This window comes from Cynocephalus volans, chromosome 7 (genome assembly GCF_027409185.1).
Source record: "Cynocephalus volans isolate mCynVol1 chromosome 7, mCynVol1.pri, whole genome shotgun sequence".
Taxonomy (NCBI): Eukaryota; Metazoa; Chordata; class Mammalia; order Dermoptera; family Cynocephalidae; genus Cynocephalus; species Cynocephalus volans.
The window spans coordinates 145,090,405-145,113,173 of record NC_084466.1 but is presented as its reverse complement, the minus strand read 5'-3'; the positions used below and the strand labels follow the sequence as shown (position 1 = coordinate 145,113,173).

The 22,769-nt window shown below is 35.1% G+C and overlaps 2 protein-coding genes across 5 annotated transcripts in view; one reads left to right on the top strand and one right to left on the bottom strand.

Annotated features, from left to right (window-relative positions):
- Positions 1 to 22,769, bottom strand: part of ATRNL1 (attractin like 1) — an 819,545-nt gene that overhangs the window by 722,750 nt on the left and 74,026 nt on the right. The gene's annotated exons all lie outside the window — the stretch shown is intronic.
- On the top strand, positions 21,088 to 21,628 carry LOC134382644 (small ribosomal subunit protein eS10-like). The gene has a single exon (XM_063103365.1). The coding sequence runs from the start codon at positions 21,088 to 21,090 to the stop codon at positions 21,580 to 21,582; it is 495 nt and encodes a 164-aa protein (XP_062959435.1). The 3' UTR covers positions 21,583 to 21,628.

Genomic DNA, 22,769 nt, shown 5'->3' with positions numbered 1-22,769 from the left:
GAGAGTGCGGCGCTGGGAGCGCAGCAGTGCTCCCGCTGCGGGTTCAGATCCTATATAAGGATGGCCGGTGTGCTCACTGGCTGAGTGCGGTACAGCCAGTCACAAAAAGACAAAAAAAAAAAAAAAAAGTATCTTGAAAAAACATGTTGTCAAAAAGCCAGGGGAAATGACACCAAAGCATAGAGTTGCCTTTGTTTTTTTCTTTTTTCTTAGATATCAAAGTTAAATTGATATTAGTCTAAAATAATTTGTTAAAATTATAACATGTTTTTGGTAAGACTCATGGTAACCATAACACAAAAACTTAGAAGAGACATATTAAAAATCGTGAGAAAGCAAAATATAAAGCTAGAGAAAAACACTCAAACACAAAGGAAGATAATAAGACCAGAAAAAAGGAAAAAAGATCCACAAAGCAAACAGGAAAAAAAAATACCAAATAACAGTAACAAGTCCCTATATATCAATAATAACCTGAAATGTGAATGGATTAAGTTCCCCAAATGAAAGACATAGAGTGGCTGAATGGATTATAAAACAAGAACTGATGATATGCTGTTGACAAGAAAGTCACTGAAAGTAAAGGGATTTAAAAAAAGATATTTCATGCAAATGGAAACCAAAACAGCAGGAAGAGCTATACTTAGACAAAATACATGTCAAGCCAAGGAAAGTAAAAAATAAAAAATTTTTTAAAAGGAAGGTCATTATGTAACGAGAAAGGGATCAATTCCACAAGAGGATATAACAATTCTCAATATATATGTGCTCAACTCCAGAACACCCAGCTACATAAAGCAATTATTATTGGACCTCACAAGAGAGATTGACTCCAATACAATAATAATTGGGGACTTTAGTACCCCACTTTCAGCAAAGGATAGATCATGCAGACAGAAAATTAACCAGGAAACACCAGAATTAATTTCTACTATAGGCTGACTTGACCTAATGGACATTTATAGAACATTCCATCCAACAGCCACAAAATACACATTCTTCTTAGCAGCACATGGAACATTCTCTAGAATAGAACATATGTTATGACACAAAACAAGTCTCAACACATTTTAAATAACTGAAATCATATCAACTATGTTATCCAACCATAATGGAATAAAACTAGAAATCAACAACAAAAGGGACACTAGAAACTGTACAAATACATAGAAATTAAACAATATGCTCCTAAACAGCAAATGGGTCAAAGAATAAATTAATAAAAATATTACAAAAATTCCTGGAGACAAATGAAAATGAAAACATAACACATAAGAACCTATGAGATACAGCAAAAGCAGTTCTAAGAGAGAAGTCTGTAGCAGTAAGTGCCTACATCAAAAAAGGCAAAAGACTCCAAATAACCTAATGTTATACCTCAAGGAGCTGGGAAAACAAGAACAAACCAAACCCCAAATCAGTAGAAGGAAAGAAATAAAAAAGATCAGAGCAAAAATAAATGAATCTGAGATTTAAAAAACAGTACAAAACATGGATGAAACAAAGAGCTGGATTTTCAAAAAGACAAAATTAATAAACTTTTAGCTAGTATAAGGAAGAAAAAAAGGGAACACTCAAATAAATAAAATTAGAAATGAAAAATGAGACATTACAACTGACACCACAGAAATACAGAGGATCAAAAGAGACTACTACAAACAACTATATCTAAACCAACTGGAAAACCTAAACACAGAAAACCTAAAGAGACCAATAATGAGCAATGAGACTGAAGCAGTAATAAAAAGTCTTCCAACAAAAAAAAACCGCCAGACCAGATGGCTTCACTGTTGAATTCTACCAAACATTTTAAGAAGAACTAACATCAGCCCTTCCCAAACTCTTCCAAAAAATTGAAGAGGGAATACTTCCAAATTCATTCGACAAGGCCAGCATTACCTTCATACCAAAACCAGAAAAGACACAACAAAAAAAGAAAACTAAAGACCACTATCACTAATGAACCACATGCGAAGATCCTCAACAAAATACTAGCAAACAGAATCCAGCAACACATTAAAAAGATGAGATTCAACCAGAGATGTAATACATCATATCAACAAAATAAAGGGAAAAAATCATATGATAATTTTAATAGATGCAGAAAAAGCATCTGATTAAAAACAACATGGCTTCATGATAAAAACATTCAACAAATTAGTTATAGAAGGAATGTACCTCAACGCAATAAAGGCCATATAATATGAAAGACACACATCTAATGCCTTACTGAATGAACAAAAATTGGAGGCTTTGCCTCTAAGATCTGGAACAAGACAGGGATGCCCACTTTCCCCAGTCTTACTCAGCATAATACTAGAAGTTCTAGCCTGTTCAATAAGGCAAGAGAAAGCAATAAAGGGCATCCATATAGGAAAGGAGGAACTCAACCTATCCCTAACTGCAGATGACATGATCTTATACATAGAAAACCCTAAAGACTCCAACAAAAACTTACTAGAAGTAATAAATGAATTCAGTAAAGTTGCAGGATTCAAAATCAACACACAAAAATCAACAGCCTCCCTATATGCCAATAATCAAATAGGTGAAGAAGAAATCAAGAAAGAAATCCCATTCACAATAGCTACCAAAAAAATGAAATACGTAGGAGTAAATTTAATGAAGGAGGTGAAACACCTCTACAATAAAAACTATAAAACATTGGTGAAAAATAATTGAGGAAGACACAAATAAATGGAAAGATATACATGTTCATGGGTCGGAAGAATTAACATCATCAAAATGTCCATATTAGCCAAAGCAATATACACATTCAACACAGTCCCTATCAAAAAACCAATAAAATGTCCAAAGAAATAGAAAAAACAGTCTTAAAATTTGTATGGAACCACAAAAGACCATGTACAATGAAAACAATTTTGAGCAAAAAGAACAAAGTTGGAGGCACCACACTTCTTGACTTCAAACTATACTATAAAGCTATAGTAAACAAAACAGCATGGTAGTGGTATAAAAACAGACAAATTGGCCAGCAGAATATAATAGAGAACCCTAAATAAATCCACATACTTACAGCCAACTGATTTTTGACAAAGGTACCAAAAATATACAGTGGGAATAAGGACAGCTCTTCAATAAGTGGTGCTGGAAAAACTGGATATCCACATGCAGAAGATTGAAACTAGACTCCTATTTCTACCATGCACAAATATCAACTCAATGGGGATCAAAGACCTAAATTTGAGACCTGAAACTATGAAACCACTAGAAGAAAACATATGGGGGCTGTCACACAAAATGGGAATGCACAGAGCTTTTTTGAGCCAGACTACAAAGGCACAGGTAACTAAAGCAAAAATACATAAATGGGACTTCATCAAATTAAAAAGCCTCTTCACAGCAACCACACTAAACAAAGTAAAAAGACAGCCTACGGAAAGGGAGAAAGTGTTTGCCAACCACACATTAGACAATGGGCTAATATTCAGAACATATAAGGAACTCAAACAACTCAACAGCAAAAAAAAAAATAACCCAATTTAAAAAATGGGAAAAGGACCTCAACAGACATTTCTCCAAAAATGACATACAAATGTCCAACAGGCCCATAAAAAAATTCTCAAAATCACTAATCTTCAGGGAAACACAAGCTAAAATCACAATGAAATATCATCTAGCTCCAGTTAGAATGTCTATTACCCATTGTTGTCTGAAAATATACTTGACATGATTTCAATTTCTTTGAATTTTTGAGACTTAATTTGTGGCCTCACTTGTGGTCTATCCTGGACAATGAACCATGTGCTGATAAGAAAAATGTATATTCTGTTATCAATGGATGAAATGTTCTGTCAAGTCAATATATCTACGTCCATTTGGTGTAAAGTGCTGTTTAAATCCAATATTTCTCTGCCAATTCTTTGTCTAGATGATCTATCCAATGTTGAGAGCAGTGTGTTAAAGTCCCCAACTACTACTGTGTTGGGGTCTATCTCTCATGCAATAAAATTAGAAATTAATAACAAATATACCTTTGGAATATATACAAATTCATGGAAATTAAACAACTTTCTCCTGAATGACCAATGGGTCAAAGAAGAACTAAAGCAGGAAACAAAAAATTCCTTGGAACAAACGAAAATACAAGCTCAACTTACCAAAACCTTTGAGATACTACAAAAGCAGTATTAAGAGTAAAGTTTATTACAATAAGTAGTTACATCAAAAGAATAGAAAGATTTCAAACAAACAAACTAACATTATATCTCAAAGAACTAGAAAAACAAGAACAATCCAATCTGAAAAGTAGTAGATGGGAAGAAATAACTAAGATCAGAGCAGAACTAAATGAAATAGAAAAAAGAAGATACCCAAATAACAAAAATCAGAAACGAAAAAGGAGACATTACAACCATACCACAGAAATACAAAGAATCATTAGAGACTATTATGAACAACTATACACCAAAGAAAGTGAAAACCTAGATGAAATGTATAAAATTTTGGACACACACAAACAACCAAGACTGAACCAAGAAGAAATAGAAAACCTAAACAGATCAATAAAGAACAATGAGATTGAAGCAGTAATCAGCAGTCTTGCAACAAAGAAAAGCCCAGATGGCAGACGGCTTCACTGCTGAATTCTACCAAACCTTTAAAGAAGAATTAACACCAATCCTTTTCAAACTATTTCAAAAAGCAGAAACAGAGGCCATTCTCCAAAATACATTCTAGAGGCCAGCATCACCCAGATACAGAAATCAGACAAAAATACAACCAAAAAAGAAAGCTACAGGCCAATATCCTTGATGAATATAGACACAAAAATCCTCAACAAAATATTAGCAACCAGAATACAACAGCACATCAAAAAGATTATACACCCTGATCAAGTGGGATTTATCCCAGGGATGCAAGGATGGTTCAACATATGTAAATCAATTAATGTGATACACCAAATGAACAAAAGCAAGGACAAAAACCATATTATTATCTCGATAGACACAGAAAAAGCACTTGGCAAAATTAATTACCCCATCACAATAAAGACTCTCAACAAAGTATCTCAACAGAATAAAAGCCATATGTGAGAAACCCACTGCCAATATCATACTGAATGGGAAAAAGCTGAAAGCTTTTCTTTTAAGAATAGAAACAAGACAGCGACACTCACTCTCACCACTGTATTGGAAGTACTAGCCAGAGCAATCAGGCAAGAGAAGGAAATAAAGGGCATCCAAATTGGAAAAATCAAAGTCAAATTGTCCCTATTTGCAGACAACATGATCCTATACAGAAAAACTTATAACCTCTACCAAAAAATTCCTAGGGCTGATAAACGAAGTCAGCAAAGTTGCAGAATACAAAATCAACACACACAAATCAGTAACATTCTTATACACCACCAACAAACAAGCAGAAAAAGAAATCAAGAAAGCTATCACATTTACAATTGCTACCAAAAGAATAAAATACCTAGGAATAAATGTAACCAAAGAGGTGAAAGATCTCTACAATGAGAAGTACAAAAAATTGCTGAAAGAAGTTAAAGAGAACACCAGAAGATGGAAAGACACTCCATGAGCATGGATTAGAAGAATTAATGCTGTGAAAATGTCCATACCACCCAAAGCAATCTACAGATTCAAGGCAATCCCCATCAAAATACCAATGGCATTCTTCATGGAAATAGAAAAAAACATCCTAAAATTCAATGGAACAACAAAAGACCCTGAATAACCAAAGCAATCGTGAGCAAAATAAATAAATAAATAATGCCAGAGGCATAATTCAAACCTGACTTCAAACTATACTATAAAGCTATAGTAACCTAAACAGCATGGTATTGGTGTAAAAACAGACACATGGACCAATGAAACAGAATAAAGAATCCAGAAATAAACCCACGTACTTATAGCCAATTGATCTTCAACAAAGGCACCAAGAACACACACTGGGGAAAAAATAGCCTCTTTAGTAAATGGTGCTGGGAAAACTGAATATCCATGTGTATTGACAAATGAAATTAGACACATACATAGCACCATATACCAAAATAAACACAAAATGGATTAAAGATTTAAGTATAAGACCTGAAACTATAAAATTCCTAGAAGAAAACACAGCAGAAACACTTCAGGATGTAGGATTGAGCTATAAATAACACTTGTAAGACTATGAATAATATTTCAGAAGCACAGGGAACAAAGAAAAAAATAAACAAATCAGATTGTATCAAACTAAAAAGCTTCTGCACAGCAAAAGAAACAATCAACAGGGTGAAAAGACAACCTACAGAATGGGAGAAAATATTTTCAAACTATACATCCAACAAGGGATTAATATCCAGAATATACAAGGAACTCAAACAACTTAACATTTAAAAAAATTTCCAATTTAAAAATGGGCAAAGGAGCTGAATAGACATTTCTCAAAGGAAGACATACGAATGGCCAACATGTACATAAAAAAATGCTCAGCATCATTAATCATGAGAGAAATCAAATCAAAACCACGAGATATCATCTCATTCCAGTTACACTGGCTATTTTCAGTCAGAATAACAGAATAATAAAAAGAGAGAATAACAAATGCTGGTGAGGATGCAGAGAAAGGGAAACCCTTCTACACTATTGGTAGGACTATAAATTAGTACAGCTGTGATTGAAAACAGTATGGAGGTTTCTCAAACAACTATAGATAGAACTACCATATGATCCAGCAATCCCATTATTGGGCACATACCCAAAATAATGGAAATCATCATGTCAAAGGGATACCTGCACTCCCATGTTTATCACAGCTCTATTCACGACAGCCAAGATATGGAACCAAACTAAATGTCTATCAACAGATGATTGGATAAGAAAAATGTGGTATATATACCCAATGAAGTACTACTCAGTCACAGAAAAGAATGAAATTCTGTCATCTGCAGCAATATGAATGGGCTTGGAGAAAATTATATTAAGTGAAATAAGCCAAGCACAGAAAGAGAAATATAGCATGTCTTCATTCATAAGTGGGAGCAAAGGAAGGAAGAGAGGGAGAGAGGGAGGGAGGGAGGGAGGGAGGGAGGGAGGAAGGAAGGGCCACAATAATACATTGAGTTTTCAGAAGGAGAGAACCGAACTATGGTTACTAGAGGTGGGAAAGGGGCAGGGGGAGGAAGGTTAGAGAGAAATTAGGTAATGGACACATGCACAATTATGTTTTGTTTTGATGAATATGCTAATAATAGTCACATATTGTACACAAATACCGATAGTTGACTCTGTACTCCACAAATATGTATAATAAATTATGTTTCAATAGAAAAAATAAAAATGAAAATAAATGGAAAAAAGTAATGGTTATTATCAACAAGAGGCTGTATTAGTCCGTTTCTGTTGCTTATAACAAAATACACAGAACTGGGTGATTTATAAAGAAAATGAAATGGATTGCTTACAGTTTCTGAGTCTGGGAATTTCAAAGTCCATCTGGTGGTGGCAACAGTGACCCAGGGGTCTCAATTGCAACATGGAAGAAGCAAAGAAAGCAGAGAGAGAGAGAGAGAGAGAGAGAGAGACTCTCCTCTTCTTTTAAAGCCCTCAGAAACACTCCCCTGACCACCATTTTTAACCTATTCATTACGTAATGGTCCTACAATCTAATTACCTCTCCAAGGCTCCACTTTGAATTACCATAATAGGATTTCTCACCCTCCTAACAGTCACAGTGGGGACCAAGTTTCTAATACATTAAACTTGGGGGACACAATTCAAGCTTCAGTGAGTTTTGAGGGGACATAATTCAGTCACTATATTCCACCCCTGGTCCCCAAAACTCATGTCCTTTTCACATGCAAATACTCTCATTTCATCCCCAAAGTCTTAACTTGTTTCAACTCAAAAGTCCCATCTGGGAAATCAAAACAAGTTATCTATTTCCAAGATACAATGGCCAGACAAGCATAGGGTAAATATTCCCATTCAAAAAGGGAGAAATAGGCCAGAAGAAAGGGGTAACAGGACCCAAACAAGTCTAAAACCCAGCAGGGTTGGCATTAAATCTTACAGCTGGTGAATCATGTACCTTGACTCCATGTTAGGTGTCCTCTGCATGCTCGTGTGGGTCAACAAGTCCTCAGGTATCTCTGCTCCTATGGCTATCTCTCAGAACACACTTCAGCTCTCCCAGGCTGGTGCTCCACTCTGGTAGCTCCACAAGTCTGGAGTCTCCATGGCTGCCCCACTCCCATGGCTCCACTAGGCATGGCACTGATGGTGTTTCACTGCTGCAACTCTGACCCCATGTTCCTACTCAGCATTGTTCCAATGAAGGATGTCTGTGGTGACTGACCCTGTGACAAATCTCTTCCTGGGACCCCACACTTTTCCATACATCCTTTGAAATTGGAATGAAGGCTCCCAAACCTCCATAGCTCTGGCATTCTGCAAACCTGCAGACCTATCACCACGTGGACCCTGCCAAGGCTTCTGGCTTTATTTTCCAAACCTGTGCATCCAGCCACACCTGGGGCCAATTTAGCCACAGATAGAGCAGACAAAGCACTCGGCATGCTGGTGTGGGGAGCAGCATCCCAAGGTGGCCATGGGCAGCGAGTCCATGGAGGGTGTTTCAGGTCTGTTCCCCAAGACCATTTTGTCTCCCTGGGTCTTTGGGCCTGAAATGTAAGGGTTGGCCCCAGAGGCTTCTGCAATGTCTTTGGGGCCTATTTCTCTTTCTCTTGATATTCTCTTTGTTTTGCACTCATCTTCTTAGCTAATGGTCACTGGTTTGCACCACTGAATGCCCTCTACTTCTTTAGTTCATGGACAGGCTCCAAATTTTCCAAATCTTTACACACACTGCTTTCCTTTTAAATTCCAGCTTTATGGCATGCCTTTGCCACCATAACTCAGTGTAGGCTGTTACAAGTAGCCATGCAGCTTCCTTAATGCTTTGCTGTTTAGAAATTTCTTCCACCAAATACTCTGATTCACAACGTTTAAGTTCCAGCTTCCACAAAGTCCTAGGGCATGGGCACAATGCAGCCAAATTCCTTGCCAATTCATAGCAAGGTTGATCTATGCCCCAGTTTCCAATAAACTCCTTCTTATTTCTATTTGAGAGCTCCTTAGGACGGTCTTTATAATCCATATTTTTATCAGCATTCTGCTCACCACCATTTAATCAGTCTCTAAAACATTCCAAACTTTTCTTAATTTTCTTGTCTTCTAAACTTTCCCCAGTATCTAGGTTTTTCCTAGCCTGTTCCTCTAAATTCCTCCAGCCTCTCTTCAACACCCAGTTCCAAAGCCACTTCAATATTTCCAAGTATCTGTTTATAAGCCAACACTCAACTTCTCTGGTACCAATTTTCTGTATTAGTCTGTTTCTGTTGCTTATAACAAAATACACAGGACCAGGTGATTTATAAAGAAAACAAAATGTATTGCTTACAATTCTGAGGTTGGGAAGTCCAAAGTCCATCTGATGGTGGTGACAGCATCCCAGGGGTCTCACACTGGAAGATAATGGAAGCAGAGAGAGCAGAGAGACTGTCCTCTCTCTTCTTTCAAAGCCCTCAGAACCACACCCCTGACCATTTTTAACCCATTCAGTACGTCACGGTCCTTCAATCTAATCACCTCTTCAAGGCTCCACCTTTCAATTACCATTAATAGGATTTTCCACCCTCTTTACAGTCACAGTGGGGACAAGTTTCTAATATGTAAAACCTGAGGGACACAATTCAAGCTAAATTTTGAGGGAACATAATTCAATCCACTACAGACACAAAATAACAAATGCTGTTGAGAATGCACGGACAAAGCAACTTCCTACATTGCTGGTGGGAGTGTAAATTGGCACGGCCACTGTGGAAAACAGTAAGGAGTTTCCTCAGAGAACTAAAAAGGGGTCTACCCAGCTATCCCACTACTATGTATATACCCAAAGGAAACAAAATCAATATATCTAAAAGACACCTGTACTCCCATATTCATTGAAGCACTACTCATAATAGCCAAAAGATGGAATCAACCTAAATGTCCATCAATGAATGAATGGTTAAAAAAAAAAGTGGTATATATATATATACACATACACAATAGAATATTACTCAGCTACTTTTTAAAAAATGATATCCTGTCATTTGCAGCAACAGGGATGGAAGTGGAAACCACCATGTTAAGTAAGTCAGGCACGAAAAGACAAATACTGCACAAAATCACTCATACGTGGAATCTTAAAAAAAAAAAAAAAGTGGCTCTCATAGAAGTGGAGAGTAGAATAATGGTTAACAGAAGCAGAAGGCAGTTGGCCGCAGGGAGGATGAATAATGGTGGACTAATGTATACAAAACTGTGCTATCTACCCGAAGAGAACTATTGTGCAGTATATGCATGTATTGAAGCAACACACTGTATCCCATAAATATGTACAGGATAGAGTGTACCTTACCTCATAGCAGTCATATAACCAATGAATTAAGTAAGAGGCTTTGTGTCTATAAGTTAGCAGAATAATATTAGTTTAGTATAAAATATAAATTTAGGCTGCATTTGTTATATTAATAAAATATCATATCTGGAACAAGATAAAGTAAGGGTTTCACATTAAGTAACACACCACATTCTGTTAAGCTCTGTTAAGTTTGAATGGATCATTACGAAGTATCTCTTTTGTTTCTTCGGCAGCTGCCTGGTACAGGAAACCGAACCTTGACCTTGGTGTTACAAGGCTGCACCCTAACCAACTGAGCTAATCGGACAGCTCTGAAAGGACAATAAAAATGACAGTCAGCTAAGATAATGTGTACCTTATATTTATATAATCCTATTTGCCATTTACTAGCTGGGTGATTATTGGTCAGTTGTGTAAAACATTTGTGCCTCAGTTCCCTTATTTGTAAAATGGAATAAAAATAGCATTTATATGCATGGTCACTCTGAGGATTAAATGAGATAATACATATAAAGTGCTTGTAACACCTGGCATAGATTAATCCCTCAATAAATGTTACCTGCTGCTATGTTTATTATTAGAAAATATACTTTCAACCATTAACGTCTGTGTCAATGTAAAGCACTATCAAAAAGATATGAAATGGAAACCTTTTTACGTGAAGACTAAGGAAACTAAGAATGCTTGCCTAAGGAATAGAAGTGCAAAATAAAATATCTCACAATACTTGAATGGTCAAAACATAGAAGAGTAATTAAATTGCATATGTACAGTTCTGCATATCATGAAAAACCAAGAGGTACAAATTATAGGGAATGTATACATCTTTTAAATATAAATAAAACATTTGGAATATATAAAATAATAGAAAGACTGCTTTTTAAGGCACCGACATCTACATCAGTGAAAGAATGTTAAGCAGATTTTAAAAGATCAGAATTTTCTGAATCCTGAATGTACTGTAGTGAAACTTTTTAATATAGCCAATGCATATTTTCAAATGTACATATGATATTTATGTAGCTTATAAAGTTCTAAATGCATATGGTTTAATAATTTCACTTACCAAAACTAAAGTCTTTTTATTGTGATATTTTCTGAAACATTTAGTAAATATAAAAATGTATACAATTTTAACAGTAGCCTTTGTCACATGAAGCAATTTATTAAAATGGTATTTTATTCATTATATTGACAATGTTTTACTCTACCTAATTAGTCCTGAAAAGTTCTGTACAAATGAAACTCTACCACAAATGCCAACCCTAACTTAAGCACACAATAAAACTTTGCTTTTTATAATTTCTATGATTGAATTATTTTAAGTGGTAGATTTCTTCCATTAAAAATTCCTAACTCCAACTACCTGATACATGTTTTATGAATTTATATTTTCAGATATAGTTTTCTGAAAATCAATGTCCAATTTACACTTAAAAGTCACCACAGAATTTTGAAAAGCATGTTGTGTTAACAGCTAAAGAGAAGAGAGAAGAGAAAGTCACATAGTATCACTGTATTTAACAAAGAAAAAAATTACCTTTCTAAAAAAAATTTAATGATTTCTAAATCAAAAGAAAAAAATTAGCAATAAAGTGATATTAATAATAGCTTCCCAACTACACCTCCCAAATTCTAAAGGCACAAAAAATACTAAAGCAAAACATTAATATTATACTCACCTTGAGACTCACATTGAAATTCTTAGAAAGTTTATGAGGTATTGCTAACCTAAAGTGAAATAAATTTCCCTCAGGACTAGCCCAGAAGAGCTTTATGGTCCAAGTTAGTAAAACCATCCACCTAATACCCCTCTGAGATTTATAGATTCCCTCCCTACAAGCCATAATTCTAAGTATAGCAAAAAATGACGAACTCATGTTTCCTTTACTGCCACAGCAAGTTCATAGGAATTCTTATAATCTTCAGTTAAATACATATTCTATATAACCAAATATGAAAAAGTACATCTACTTCCTCTAGTCTATTTTTAACATTTTATTTGCAAATAATTTCAAAGGTATAAATAAGTTGCAAAAATAGCCACAGAACTCCCAGATACCCATTATTCCAATTCACTAGTTAACATTTTGTACCATTTATCATTAGTTCTCTGTCTCTGTCTCTGTCTCTTTCACACACACACACACACACACACACACACCCCCCACAATAGTTGTGTATATCATTTCCATTACCCCTAAATACTTTGGTGTATATTTCTTAAGAAAAATCACCTTCCTTCCTACAAATCATATTACAGTTTAGCAACTTGAATAAATTTACCTTTTATTCAATACTTATTAAGTTTTGTGAACTGAGCCAATAATTTCCTTCATAGCGTTTTTCATCCAATATATGGAATGCAGTCTGGGATCAACACTTGTCATGCATTTATTGTCAGCATGTTGTACACCAGTTGTTAGCATTCAGTTCTCATGTCTCTTTAGCCTGGAACAATTTTTCAACCTTTTTTGACTCCCATGACATTGACATTTTTGAAGAGTAAAGCCCTCCCCCTTTTTAAATAGAATGTTCCTAATTTGAAGTGTGTCTGACAATGCTTTATGATTACATTCATGTTATGCATTGCCAGTGCATAACCTGAATACCTAAGCCAAGGGTCAGTAACCTATGTCTCGTGAGCCACATCTACCCTGCTGCTCATTTTTATAAAAAGAAAGATTTATTCCCACCAACAGTGTACAAGAGTTCCCTTTTCTCCATATCCTTCACTGTTTTTATAATAGTCATTCTAACAGGCATGAGGTAATATCTCATTATGGTGTTAGTATGCATTTCCCTTTCCCTGATGTTGAGCATTTTTTCATACTTCTGTTGGTCATTTGCATGTCTTCTTTTGAGAAACGTCTATTCAGGTCCTTTGCCCATTTTTAAATTGGGTTGTTTCCTTGCTCTTAAGTTGAGTTCCTTATATAGTTTGAATGTTAACCTCTCATCAGATGTATGGTTTGTAAACATTTTCCCCCATTCCACTGCTCATCTCTTCACTCTGTTGGCACACAAGCATGTTCATTTGTTTACATATTATCTATGGCTTCCTTTCATGCCATAGTGGCAGAATTGAGTAAACGAAACAGAAACTGCATAGTCCACCAAGACTGAAATAACTGTGTATAAAACTTTTACAGAATGAGTTTGTGGAAGCCTGCTATAAGCGATGTTTCTTTCTGCAGGTATCACATCAGGAGGCACACAGTATCAAATTTTCCATAATTTGTGATGTTAATTTGATCACCCAAAGAGGTAACAGTGTAGTTATGATTTTCCCCCTGTACCTTACAAGCAATCTGTAGGTAAGACACTTAAATATCATGTACATCTCAGCAAAAATTTGTCCCCCCCCCTTACATTTAGCATCCATTGATGATTCTTTCCCATAATTTTTACTATGATTGCTGCAAAATGATGATTTTCAACTCCAGCAATACCAGTTATCATTCTATGTAAAAAGGGCTTTCCTTATCCTCTGTTTGCATCTATTATCAGTGTAAGCTTATGAATTCCTATTTTTCCAGCGGTTTGTAATTTACTTCCCTAAATTATTTTGAAGCTCAAGGTCTCCCAGATTTTATAAATGGGACCCCCATCGAGCTGACTTCTGTGTTCTTTTGACATGACCCATCATTTTCTTGAGCACTTCCATAACTTGATAAAACAAGATGCACCAGGCTCATCTTTTCTTTCCCCGTCACAGCCCTAGAATCAGCAGTTTCTCCAAGGAGCCCTGCTGCTTCTTCTTGGAGAATATTAGGAACCAGATCTGGAAATACGGGTGCTCAGTTTGCTCACCACTACTGGGGTGTCTTAGCTTCTAGGCCTTTCAGAAGTATCTATACCTACATCTATATCTATCAATCCATGTAATCATAAGCTCATACTGACTGATACCTCCAATTCCAATCCAACCAAGGCAAAATTCTTCCTTGCCTTTCCTATTTCATATTGTATCTCCCATCTCTGACACTGACAATCTTGGTTCCAAACAACATCAACACATTTATTTATTTTTCATTCTAACAATAAGCCTAAAATAACTTCAGAATTGCTCAACAAAACTTTGCTTCAAAAAACAAACCTGGAAGATTTGTTTGCAGTTCTTCCTCACATTTACACCTATACTGAGGACATATAGTCAAATCCTGTCTTCAAAAGTCATTTAGATTAGTTCTTTTCTCCCCCTTTCAGCATGATTATGCTATTCGTTTGAATCATCGTTTGGCTCAGTTGTTTCAGTTGGCATTGTTTTAGGGTTTTTTATTCCTTTCCTTGTTTAATATTTTTAATATGTAAATGATCAATATGCTTCTAAAAACCAATGTTTCTAAAAGTCAAAGTTGTTTTTCAAAAATGTAAACTCAGGGAAATATACTTTTATTTCCTATCCTTTTCATACCATTCTCCACCACCCCTTGTAAATAACCAACATGGCTGCCTTCTGCTTTATCAGTCCTGTGCTCATTTTTGCTCAAATAAGAAGGCATAAGTATATTTTATTCCCCTTACACAAAGAGTAGTACATTATACATTTTATTTTGCTTTGGAGATAGTGAGCACCCTTGTTTTGATCTTGACATTAATAGAAATGCTTGTTGCCCCATTAAGTATAAGATACTCGCTTTGGGATTGAAATACATACATATATATGTTTGTGTGCATTTTATTTTATTTAGGATTTTGTGTTGATATGTGTTTTAGTCCGTTTTATGTTGCTATAACAGAAATACCTGAGACTGGGTAATTTATAAAGGAAAGAGGTTTATTTGGCTTATGACTCTGAGACAGCTGTATCTGGAACGGGCCTCAGGCTGCTTCTACTCATGGTGAAAAGTGGCAGGCTGCCAGTCAGTACGAGCAGATCACATGGCGAGAGGAAGCAAGAGAGAGAAGTAAGAGAGTGAGAGGAGGTACAATAGAACAAGAACTCACTCACAACCCCTCCTCCCCCAGGGAGAGCATTAATCCATTCATGAGGGATCCGCCCCCATGACTCAAACAGTTTCCAACACTGCCACATTGGAGATAAATTTCCACATGAGTTTTGGAGGGGACAACACATCCAAACTCCATCAATATGTAATAGGAAAAGATTTTATTTCTTTTAATTCATTTTGAATCACATAGGTCTGTAACTTTCTATTTCTGTGCTAACTGTATTGGGTTTAAGGGGTAATGTTATGCTTGCTTTATAAAACAAATCTGGAAGTTTTCCTCCCTTTTTTATTCTCTAAAACAATTTATGTAGCATTGGAATTATCTTGCTATTAAAAGTCTCCCTAAATTTACCCTGTAATATCATATAGGCGTGGTGCTTTCTCCTTTTTCTGTGTAGATTGCTCTGTATAAACTTTCCATCTCTATTAAGTTCAATTTTGGAAAATTGTTACTTTTAAGAAATTATTTCTTCTAAATTTCAAATTCATTTGCATAGGTGTAGAAAGTAGTCTATTTTTTAATATCCTCTCTATCAGTATTAATTCCTCTTTGTCATTTATTTTGTGTATTTGTACTTCCTCCTTTGTTTCTTGATTAAATGAGCTAGTGTCTTGACTACTCTGTTATTTTTTAAAAAAACAGAATTGTAATCTATTAAATTGATCTATTGTTTTCTGTCCTTACATCATTAATTTCGCCTTTTATTTTTATTTTCTTCCTGGCATTTTTTTCATTTAATTTATTCTTTTTCTAAAACCTTATTGAGTTGGAAATGTGGTGCATTTATTTTCATTTGCATTAATACTCATATCATTGTTTAGGGTAATAACTCTGATAAGTGCTTCAAATGCATCCCATAGATTTTCATGTGTTGTTATCACTGTCACTATTTTTCAGAAATTATGTAATTTTGCCTGTATTTCCCCTTTCACCCAATAGAAAGGTTTTATTTAATATTCAGGTGTCTATTTTTAATAATTCCATTTTTTGGAAACTAGTTGTGTTTTCTTTGTGCCTTTAATATATGATCAATTTTTGTGAATTTTCCATGTGCACTTGAGAAGATAACATTCTCTATAATCAGATTTTATTTTTAATATGTATCCTTAACATCACCTTTATTGGTTATGTTGTTTAAATTTTTTGTATCTTATTTTTGTTCTGTTGAGTATTGATAGAAATGCTTGACCTGTTTTGTATTGACAGTGATGCTATTTCTCTTTTCATCACCTACAGTCTCTATTTTATATAGGTAGTTGCTGGGTTATTTGGTGCATAGATATTCTTCTATTATATCTTTAGGGTGAATTGTGGTTTTTAATATTGTAAGGTGTTCTTGTCTCATATAATATTTTGGTTGCCTTTATTCTACCTTCTCTGGTATCAGGATCACAATCTGTACTGCCTTATTGTAGTAATTTTTGTAGTAAATCTTTCTCTGTTTGCTCAAATTTATCTTTCCTAAATCAATATGTTTTAGATATCTCCTATATACAGCATAGAGTTGGGTTTAGCTTTACCCACCAATTTAAAAACGTTGTCTCTTAATAAGCTAATCTCACTCACATGCACTGATATGAGGTTGGATCACAATTCTGTTGTATTGTTTCACATTATATTTACTCTGTGTATTATGATGTATTTTTTCTGAGTTTTTTTCTACTTGATTTGTCTTTTTTGTTTTTTCTCTTTTAATTTTTTTGATATTTAGGAAAGTTTATATCTTTGTTCTAGTGGTTTCCTCTGTTTACACTCTTCATAGTGCCCTATATTTCCCTCTGTCTTAAGTTTATTATCTGGTCTGTCAGTTTTAATCCTCAGTATTCCAGGAACAACAGTAATCAGCATTTACTACGTTTCAATGGTTCCTTTTAGTTTCTTTATGTTATCAAGTCATGTTATAAATAATTTATAGAAAAAAAAAGTGTTGGTGAAAGACTACGTTTTGCAAATTACAATAAGAATTTAAATACAGCAAACCTCTATATCAAATAAATATTGGGGCATAAACATAATAAAAGATAAAAATATACTGTTCTTTGAGTTTGAAAAATTCATTTAGGATATCTTTTTCTGAAGATTCATAGTCTAAGATTTAACTTAAATGATCAATTTCACCATCATTAGAGTTTAGAGTGTTGCTATCTGTCTCTTTGCATTCACCTTATTTGTCTAATAATTATGAAAGATCTTCCTCTCTAAATTTCTTCTCTTCATCATTATGGGAAGAAAATGAAAAATTCTAAATTCTTAACTGTGTTCAACAAAAGCTAAAAGCAGTTTATAATGATAATATCTGATGTTCTTTTATGACTTCTTTAAAGGCAGTAAAGTACTTTGGGCACTGCAATAAGAAAACTGAAGAATGACAATTTATTCACTGTGGCATCACATTTTTAAGCAACTTCTGTTTTGTTGTTAATTTAAATTTTTTAGCATAGTTAATAATAACTGTGAATTAATGAATTAATTCCTAGGATGAATGAATAGCAAAAAGCTTCAATACACAGCAAAAATAACACTTAGATCCCATAGTGTATCTTAGACTTGTAAAAAGGGCCCAAAAGATCCATCTGAAATTTGAGATAGAATATTTTATAATATATTTTTTAAATAAGTAAATGTTCTCTTTGTTCTTTGGAAGACTTCTAAGAAATAATGAAATTTACAAAACAATAGTGTTCAAAAATAGGTAGGCATGCTCAGAAGAGAAACTAAAAATGAAAATTGGGTCCAATAGGCCCTGATGATATACCAAGAGCTAAATGACATCATTTGACTCCAACCTATTCCCTATGCAGTGGTCAATGTTCTTTATTTGCTTTCCCTTTTTCTCTCCCTTTTCCTACCATTTTTAGTTGCATTCTTTCTACTTGAACAGAACACATAATATTTGCATATTTATTGTCTACCCACATTCCCACACTTGTTTTAGTTTTAGCTCTAAAATTAAATACATAAAATGTTCTCCATTGTTCTTTTACCTGAAGTGTCTCCACCCATCTTTAATTAGAGGAAGCTCATTCTCTAGGACAGCATTGGCAAATTACAGCCCACAGGGCAAATCTCGCTCACCAACAAAAAGCTTTTGAAAATCAAGTTTTATTGAAGCACAGCGACATTCACTCATTTATGTATTTTATATGGCTGCTTGTATACAGTTTCAGTGGCAGAACTGACTAGTGACAACAGTCAACAGAATTGAGTAGGCTGCAAAGTCTAAATTATTTACTATCTGAACCTTTACAAGAAAGACTGCACACCTCTACCCTAGCAGATTTCTCAGGTAAGGGCACAAGCAGACAGTAATACCTAAGTTTTTCTATGTTCAAATTGTTTTTTCTACAGCCTTGACACTTGTAGTACAGTTTGGCAAGATACAAAAACCCCTGGCCTATACTTTCCTTGAGTTTCTTGAAAAATTTGGTCCATGGCTGCCTTTATTTGTATATTCCTCTTGAGAACTTGGATACTAGTCTAACTCTTGCCCACGCAAGATATTTCATCTTTCCACCTGAAGAGCCTAACAATTTTTTTATTTAACTCTTAAAATACAATATTTTTATCAGGATATGTGTCAAAATTGCTATTGCAGGTGAATTTCAGCAGGTACCAAACCAAAAAGCTCAAAAACAGGAAAATGGGTAAATGAATTGGTAGAGTGATACAATGAATGAAATGCAGTAATGCAAATGAGTTAACTGCAGCAATACATAATGAGATGGATGAATCTTGGTCATATAGTGGTGAATGAAATAAAAAAGAGCCTCAATGAGAGTAGAGGTGTGGTTACAAAAGGCAGGAATGGGGAAAGGCGAGAGAGATTAGTGAGAGGTTGACTAATAGACACAAAAGAGCTAGACTGGAAAAATAAGTTCTACTGGTGTATAGTTGAGCTAGGCATCTATAATTAACACTAATTTGCTGTGTGTTATCAAATGGCTAGAAAAGAGGAGACTGAATGTCCTCATCACAAAGAAATTTCATGTTGTAATGATGGATATGCTAACTACCCCGATTTGATCATCACACATTGTATAAATGTACTGAAATTCAACTCTGTACCCCCACAAATCTATATAATCAATAAGTTTCAATTTTAAAAAGCCTTAGAAAATGGCATAAAATATGGCTTCCTTTTATAAAGGTCTAAAACAAGGAAACAAAACAATTTCTACATGTGTATGTTATAAACGCATTTTTAAAAACAAATACATAATAAGAAATTCTGGGTATCAAAATAGTGGAGAGGCAGAAAACTTAAGAAGTCCAACAATTTCTTAAATGAACATCATTTTAAAGAGAAAACTAAAAGAAATGCAAAAAATGGTAATATTTTTTAAATAAATATCCTTCCACCAAATACACTTTTGGGGATATTTTTCTAGTAAGATGTGATTACTTGATTACTTCTATGCTGATAACAAAATAACCAAATAGAGTTCAGGTAGAGTGAACATAATTATAAAAAGAAACTTAAAAGAATTTCGAACAAATGGTTATTTTTTAATAAATAGAAAGAAATATATAAACAAATGAGATTGGAGCTTATAAAAAATTAGAATGGGTAATACTCTTGAAAGATGTTAAACAAATACATCAGCCTTTAACATCAAGAGAAAATTCAATGGTAAAGATGACCACATGGTATTAAAATTATAAAGTTCAGGAATACGGGTAGTAGAAATAGTCAGAAGGACCATCACTCAAGTCTTAACTTGTTCCAGTACCAACTTTAAAATCTAAGTCCAAAATCTCATCTAAATATTATTTAAATCTGATATGAGTGAGACTCAAGATATCATTCATCCTGAAGTAAATTCCCCCTCCAGCTGTAAATCTTGAAATCAAAGTTATGTTTCCAAAACACAACAGTGGGACCTCCTTCCGTGTTACCCCCAAAATGTTTATATTTCTGCCAACATTTTTCCCCACTAATAAAATATGAAGTCCTCTCACAAGACACCTCTTCCTCCCAACCTCAAGGATAAGTACATATGAAGGAGCATTTAGGTAAAGAGTCACATTATAATGTCTCTAAAGAGACAATAGTAGCTGTATCAGCCAGGGAGATCATAGGAAAGAGATTATATGCTCAAAATAGGTACTATAGGTAAAGAGTCTAATCAAAAGGCTATTTATAAAGGTATGGCCAGGGCAATATCCTGGGAAAATCATGGCAGGAAGACTTTACCACCCCTTGACCTTAAAAAAGCAAGAGGAGGGACTGATTTCCAGAACTCCTGGAGAATAGCTATAAGAAGAAAGACACCTGACAGTTCATCCTTAAGTAGTACAACCCAGCTAACCCAAGGTGACCCAGCAGGGAGGCAGATGGAAGAATAAAACTCCCCAACTTTACTCATCTGCCACACTCAGATCTACTCATGGTGCCTACAATTGCTGATCTCATCTTGAAGCCAGAGAGCACAGTAGCAGAATGGAAAAAAGAGTGAAAGGTGCATTTGGAGAGATAAATAGAGAATATTAAGCACAGTACTTAATATCACCACGAGAAAGAGAATAATATATAAAATACACAATTTAAATAATTTGGCTAATATACTATAAACAAAATTTTAAAACATATAGATTCACATTAAAGGAATATGTGCTTAAAATCCCATTCCTTCACTTCCTTCAATTCTTTGCTCAAAACTCACTTTTTCGCTTTCCTTTCCAGCCTTGGCCCCAGACCCTGCAGCTGCCACTATGTTGATGCTCAAGAACCGGATTGCCATTTATGAACTCCTTTTTGAGGAGGGAGTTATGGTGGCCAAAAACGATGTCCATATGCCTAAGCACCCAGAGCTGGCAGACAAGAATGCACCCAACCTTCACGTCATGAAGGCCATGCAGTCTATCAAGTCTCAAGACTATGTGAAGGAACAGTTTGCCTGGAGACATTTCTATTGGTACCGTACCAAAGAGGGTATCCGGTATCTCCGTGATTACCTCCACCTGTCCCCTGAGATTGTGCCTGCCACCCTGTGCCGCAGCCATCCTGAGACTGACAGGCTTCGGCCCAAAGGTCTGGAGGGTGAACGACCTGCAAGACTCACAATAGGGGAAGCCGACAGAGACACTTACAGACGGAGTGCTGTGCCCCCTGGTGCTGACAAGAAAGCTGAGGCTGTGGCTGGGTCAGCAACTAAATTCCAGTTTAGAGGCAGATTTGGTCGTAGACGTGGTCAGCCACCTCAGTAATATCGGATGGGATTATTTTGTGTTGAATAAACTTGTAGCCAGAAAAACAAAAACAAAAACAAAAAAACTCACTTTTTCACTGAGACCTATCCTGGCCTTCCTATTTTAAAACGTAACTACCTCCTACCCTCAGCACTTTCAATCTCCTTATTTTGCTCTATTTTTTTTCAAAAAATTTCGTCTTCTAACAAATAATATAGTATATATACTTACCATGTTTATTGTTGATTGTCTATATCCCTCTTCTAGAAATAAGTCCTGCAAAGGTAAGGAAAAATGCCTGATGCATCATTCGCTGACATGCATTACTGCATGTGTCTGGAACCAAGAGGAACCAAAAATGTGCTCCTATAAGCTACAAAGCCACCAACTCAATATTTGGAGGTATCCTTTACCTCAAAAAAACACTCTAAAACGCATGAAACAGTGATGTTAATAGCTACAGACGCGATATTAAACTCTGTACCCCACAGATCTGTACAATCAACTGTTTCAATTTAAAAAAGCTATAGGCAGCTACAGATAGCTACAGTCTAGTCTCAACAGTTAAAAAGTGTTCTCTAGTATCAGATTTTGCAATGTTAATGTGTAATGTTCAAACTAAGATAATTAAAGATGAATTAATTAATAAAATGGTCGCTTGGTTTTAGATCATATTATAAAAATCTCAAAGGAGATTCATAGTACTAGGCTCAGAACCAGCAATACCTCACATTTATTTTCAATATTACTAAAATCACTTAATGATCATTTAGGGGTATGTTAACTGGAAGTTTGTCTCTTTTAAAAATTTCTACATAAGGCATTTCTCTAAGGAAGATATACAAATGGCCAACAGACATATGAAAAAATTCTCAACATCACTCAGCATCCAGGAAATGCAAATCAAAACCACATTGAGATACCATCTAACCCCAGTTAGGATGGCTAAAATCCAAAAGACCCTGAACGATAAATGCTGGCGAGGTTGCAGAGAAAAAGGAACTCTCATACATTATTGGTGGGACTGTAAAGTGGTGCAGCCTCTATGGAAAATGGTATGGAGGTTCCTCAAACAACTGCAGATAGATCTACCATACGACCCAGCTATCCCACTGTTGGGAATATACCCAGAGGAATGGAAATCATCAAGTCGAAGGTATACCTGTTCCCCAATGTTCAACGCAGCACTCTTTACAATAGCCAAG